The 6,138-nt window shown below is 40.7% G+C and overlaps 1 protein-coding gene across 2 annotated transcripts in view; it reads right to left on the minus strand.

The window, feature by feature from the left end:
- Positions 1–6,138, minus strand: part of LOC110446106 (E3 ubiquitin-protein ligase TRIM33-like) — a 40,383-nt gene that overhangs the window by 17,999 nt on the left and 16,246 nt on the right. The window contains exon 2 of one of the 2 annotated variants that reach the window (XM_021491081.1): positions 2,999–5,172. The exons of the other annotated variant lie outside the window; for it this stretch is intronic. Within the exon in view, the coding sequence (XP_021346756.1) occupies positions 3,173–5,143 (1,971 nt within the window). The 5' untranslated portion in view covers positions 5,144–5,172 and the 3' untranslated portion in view covers positions 2,999–3,172. Of the gene's footprint in view, positions 1–2,998; positions 5,173–6,138 lie in introns of those variants that run through there. 2 annotated transcript variants of the gene reach the window in all.

Consider the following 6,138-nt stretch of genomic DNA (forward strand, 5'->3'; position numbering starts at 1 on the left):
CCCCCCCGGAACCTGTGGGGGACTAATACGATTATTTTAAAAATCTATAACTGAAACAAGAAATCGTGCTTGAGTACATAATCCATGCTTGTACATGAGAACGGTTTCATGAATACGGGCGCAGTACTAATACTCCTCCAATGCTTTTAATTCATAGCATTAAGGGGCTTTATGTATCTCCCCTTCTGTTTCAAAATAGTTTAGACAAATTAAGATTTGCATCATTTTTGTCCCCTAGCATCACAGGTGAGTCCTAAAAGGATGAAACATGTATTGTACGTAGCAGTGTAATAATTCCTTTTTGGCATACTATATATGTTACTAAATACACGTGCAATCACATGACCATTTTATTGTGTTTCTCATATTCATCTTTCAAGATATAAGGTGGTCGACTCAGCTGGTGGATTTCTTAGTCCGTGAGTGTTGCAGTAACGTTTAGACTTATTTGGAATTCCACTTTTTTGACCCCTGCATTGTAGCATCACCGATGGGAACGAAATGGCCGTTTAGTGTGATGTATTTCCTGTTTGGCAAACTGTATCAATTACTTAATTTCTTAGGGGCATTCTCTGTTTGTCTCCTACATTCCTCTATTAGGCTGTGGGTGTTTTGTGAATGACTGACCCAATCATAGCTGGCCACTAACCTTCTTTAATTTACTGGCGTATTCTACCATTGCAATATCACAACATATCGTTTCTTCTGATTGGTCTAAATTCAGATAATGTCAATTACTTCTCATTCATCATTTACGAACACCGTTGGTAAGGGGAACATCTATAACGGCCCCATTGTAATTTAGATTTAAAATCTTAAAAGCTGTTTAAAAGATTTCAACACATTTTATCCCTGTGACCTGGATTATGGGTGAATGCTATTCATTAGAACTAGTCTCATAGTTACTGCTCTCTCTAAGCATCTTACTGGCCTATTCAGAAGTAGTTATTTTAAGTTTTTAATATATTTGACCCTTGTGACTTTGAATATGGGTGAAAATAATTAATTTGAACACACTTGTAAGCCCTTTATTACTTCATGCTATAAGCCAAATATTATCATCACCCTGGGCTTTCTAATCATTCAGATTAAGTGGTTTGAAAGACAATTGACCCCAGTGGACTTGAAAATAAAGGTCAATAAACTTAGTAGCTCTTCACTTAGCATGTCCCCAATCAAATATCAACATCCTAGACCTTTTGATTCTTCAGAAGAAGTCGTTTACAGGTTTTTAACATATTTGACTACTGTGACCTTGAATATATATCAAGGTCATTCATTTGGACAAATTAGGTCGCCCTTCATCCCAGTATGTAACAGGCCAAATATCATCATCCTGGACCATCCGAGTATTTAGATGAAGTTGTTTAAATATTTTGACATATTTGACCCCTGTGACCTTGAATATAGGTAAAGGTCATTCATTTGAACAAACTTGGTAGGCATTCATCCCTGCATGCTACTGGCCAAATATCATAACCCTAGACCTCTTGCTCATTGAGAAGAAGTTGTTTCAAGTAAAAAGTTGATGCCGGGCAAACGACGGACATACGGACGGACTGACTGACCACGGACCATGGACGAAGGTTGATTTGAATATCCCACCATCTGATGATGGGATGTAAATAGCGACAAACAAATCTTACTTCAAAACGGCTGCTTTGTGGCGATTCAGTTATTCCGATCAGTCTCAAAATGAAACATGCGCAACTACAAAGGGAAACCTTCGTATGAAATTTGAGATAAATGTATGAGGTACCATTTGAGAAAAAGTGGCAACAAGAATTATTTTAGGACGGACAACAGACCATGGACCAATGGCGATTTGAATAGCCCATCATCTGCTAATTGTTTGTTAAACAAGAGGCCCAATGGGCCTGCATCGCTCACCTGGTATTAATCTCACACTTGTAATCTAAAAAGTGGACTAAAATACAGCTACAGACAGAATATCAGTGTTTGATTCATAAGAACCTATTAAAAGATTTAAACATGAAGCCTGTGTCCTTAAATGTCGAACAAGGACATTAGGTTGAAAGTGGGTCAAGGTCATTCATCACAGCATGCTACAGGCCCAATATCAGTACCCTTCGTCTTTGGTTATTGAGAAGTGGTTTGAAGATTTTAAGACATCTGACCCCAGTGACCTTGATAGTGCTTCAAGGTCATTTATCCCAGCATGCTACAGGCCCAATATCAGTACCCTGAGCCTTTTGGTTATTATGAAGAAGTGGTTTGAATATTTTAAGACATTTGACCCCTGTGACCTTCAAAGTTGGTCAAGGTCATTCATTTGAACAAACTAATTAGCCCTTCATCACAGCTTGCTACTGGCCAAATAGCATCATCCTAGGTTTTTTCGGTTATTGAGAAGAAGTTGTTTAAAGGTTTTTAACATATTTGACCCCTGTGACCTTAAATATATATAAAAGTCATTCATTTGAACAAACTTGGTAGCTCTTCATCCTAGCATGTTTCTGGCCAAATATCATTATCCTAGGTCTCTTAGTTATTCAGAAGAATTTGTTTAAAGACTTTTAAAGACAATTGACCCAAGTGACCTTGAAAATGGATGAAGGTCATTCATTTCAACATACTTGGAAGCCCTTTATCACAGCATGCTACAGGACTAATTTCAGTACCCTGGGCCTTTTGGTTATTGAGAAGAAGTTGTTTGAAGATTTTAAGACATTTGACCCCTGTGACCTTCAAAGTTGGTCAAGGTCATTCATTTGAACAAACTTGGTAGCCCTTCATCACAGCATGCTACTGGCCAAATAGCATCATCCTAGGATTTTCGGTTATTGAGAAGAAATTGTTTAAAGATTTTTTAAGACAATTGACCCCAGCGACCTTGAAAATAGATGAAGGTCATTCATTTTAACAAACTTGGTAGCCCTCATCCCAGCGTGGTCCTGGCCATATATCATCATCCTGCGACTTTTGGTTATTCAGAAGAAGTTGTTTAAAGTTTTTAACATATTTGACCCCTGTGACCTTGAATATATATAAAAGTCATTCATTTGAACAAACTTGGTAGCCCTTCATCAGATTTTGATGACGCGGTAGAGTGGTCTTCTGGTTCTTAACAGAGTGGTTCATCGTGAATAGTTTTGTAAAATTACTAATACGTGAATAGATCTGTACATAATTGAGATGAGTTGTAGTTAGCTTAATAGAGCTGAAACAAGCGGACGTGGTTAGTATTATCCTCAGTGAGTACAAACATGTCACCACACACAGCTATTGCAAATGGGCTGCTTATTCCGTCAGATGACGTCAGCAGTTCCCTGATGTGTGTCCCGTCCCCAGACATCTGCACGACGTTGTTTGAATCTCTACTACACAAGTAGATGTTTCCCTCTCTATCAACGTTAACACCAGCAGCCTTTCTCACGAGACCAACTTTCATCACACTCTTCAGATGTTTGTCAGTCGACAGTCTGGACAGCACAGCTTCCCCCTCAGTGTCAGTGGAACAGCTGACCATTATGTCTTCATTTGTTGGGTCATGTGACAGGAAACAACACTTACCACTATATTGATGTAGCAGCTCAGCGGTGCCGTCCTGTGTCACACTGTACACTTCTGCTTCTTCTTTGTTTGTACAAACGACAAATCTTCCGTTGATATGGGTTAAACCACGGCAGTCTTTATAATCTGGCAAACAGATAACGGAAGAAAGTGATATTTTTGAGTTTTCGACATTCACGACATGGACACCACCAGGGCTGCTATCTGCCACAGCCACTGTGTTGTCGTTCACAAAACACATGTCCTGTGGAGTTCCTTGAATGGTCAACTCATCCAGGTATTGTCCTTTATCTGTAAACAGCTTCAGCTTTGCGTTGTTGTAATCACTTACTACTATTTGATTATACGGAAGGTACACAGCGCCAAATACATCACAATCCTTCTTATCTGATGTAGTTTTTATATCAAACTGTTGTACTTCTCTCACGCGACGTCCCAAAATTGGTGGTAGATGAGCAAGACCATCAGGAAAAGGTCGTCGTGATTCCTCAATGACGATATTCCCCATAGCGCCATCACCAAAGGTTGCAAGTCCTGGTTCGGTCTGATGCTGAATATTGACGGACGTAAAAGATTCGCTTTTCTCCGTAACCAGGGCCTTACACGACTCCACTTCTGCCTGTCCTCTCTGATACAACACTATCATTTCAGTGTTATCGTTTCCCTCTGTAGCTTTAATGGACGACTTCAGGGTATTTAGCATACTGTTCTTTAGACGTTCGCATTGTCGTAAGGAGTCGTCTAATTTCCTCTTTTCTTCCTTGAACAATGCAATCAACATGTCTGTGCAGTTCTTTTGAAGCTCGTCAAGCCGTTTGTCGACCCTATGGCGCAGATCTTTAATACTCTGGAGAGCGATTTCTTGGTTCTTTACCATGACTTGGAGCTGTTCGTCAAAGTCCTTCACTAAAGAGTTCATGACCTCTGCACTTTTCTGTAGTGCTGCCTGCATATCTGTCAGTTGCGATCCTGCTTTTAGCTTCTGAATGTATTTCGTCGCTGTTGTGACTGCTTCACAACGTCTGTGGTCTTCTAAAACGCATATGTTACTGCCAAGAAGTTTGTGATCTTCACAGTACCAAACCATATTCTCGTCGTGTTGGTCACAGTGAGGAAAAGTCGGGTTCTGTTTTGGTCTATTGCTGTCGTGCCTGGTAATATCTAATATATCACATCCAATATGTACAACATCGTGGTAATCCACTTTACAAATCTCACAGAAACCTGATTCGATTTTCTTGCACCAGAACTTTGCAGGATTGGACAGATTTCCTTTTGTTTGACAAGGTGTACAGTACAGTGGTCCAGACGACTGTTCCTTAAGTTTGATCAGTTCTTGGATCACAGCATTAGTTGGGAACTGTTTGGACCAGTTTTCCTTGGTTTCCGCTTGATTGACAGGCGTGGCCATCCCTCTACAAATTGGACACGGAAAGGATGTCCCAGACGCCATCTTACCAGACAACTCCTTGGTGATGTAGGTCCCCAGGCACTCCTGACAGAAGCAGTGGAGACATGGTAAGGACTTTGGTTGTCGAAGTCGCTCAAGACAGATTGGACACTCCAGTAAGTGTAAGTCTAGATCCGGAAGATGTCCGCCTTCAGCCATTATGATGATCACCTTGGTTCAAGTTTTACCTGAAAATAATGATATGCATGTGCTTATTCGATTTATATGCTTCTAATTGTCTCCTTAACTAAAGAATGTTGATGTAAATAACAGTTTTATGTACGATGCATGTGTTACATATTGTTTTCTGTGAGATGATATGTGAAAAATGTCAATTATACTGTAACGTGCACCGTGGTCGGTACCTATTTGGTCCGTCCCAAGTGTCTCTCGGGATATGCTGTGCAGTTCCGGTAGCTTCGCCTAAGCGCACTTGCTTAGTAGCGCAGAGACTTCCTATATAAATTGGACCCAAGCAAACTTAATCAGACTATCATTAGTATTATTTACAAAGGATTTTAATACGACAAACCTATGATACAGTTGCATACAATAAACAGTGTCGTGCTACTTGTCACGGGACTCACAATTACAATACATATTTAACGTTAACAGGGGGCTAGACAAGACCTACAGCGCACCGACTTATGCAGCGCGGCGCACGGCACTAACAACTAGCACACGACTATTACAAGTGCTCCCGGCACTTGTACAGCGCAGTGACAACCTTGCGCACCGGCTTATCCAGCGCTGCGCACCGGCTTACACAGCGTAATAGCTACACCGTGCACAGGCCTTACAACCGCTTATCACCCTAACCTACTGCCTCACGACCACTGGTCACTTATTCAACGACCAACAACTACCACGCTATGAAAGATGTATGCAGTCCTTCCACACAAAGACTTATCCAGCCTTTGTATATACCTTAACGTTGTTGTATCTCGCCGTGATCTTCTGTCAGCATCATAATTCTCTCCCAGAATGAGATGAAGCCTCGCTTATATACTGCTAGCTCAAACCGTTCTGGGGTAAATCAGGTTATCCCATTTTTTTATGACGTCACTAACTTTCTGGTCTTATGAGCGCTTTTAGCCTATGCCAAAAGCTATGTAATCAAAGTACTGAAAGTACTGAAAGCTAAGGCAAAAGAT

This window comes from Mizuhopecten yessoensis, unplaced genomic scaffold (genome assembly GCF_002113885.1).
Source record: "Mizuhopecten yessoensis strain PY_sf001 unplaced genomic scaffold, ASM211388v2 scaffold2531, whole genome shotgun sequence".
In the NCBI taxonomy this organism is placed as follows: Eukaryota; Metazoa; Mollusca; class Bivalvia; order Pectinida; family Pectinidae; genus Mizuhopecten; species Mizuhopecten yessoensis.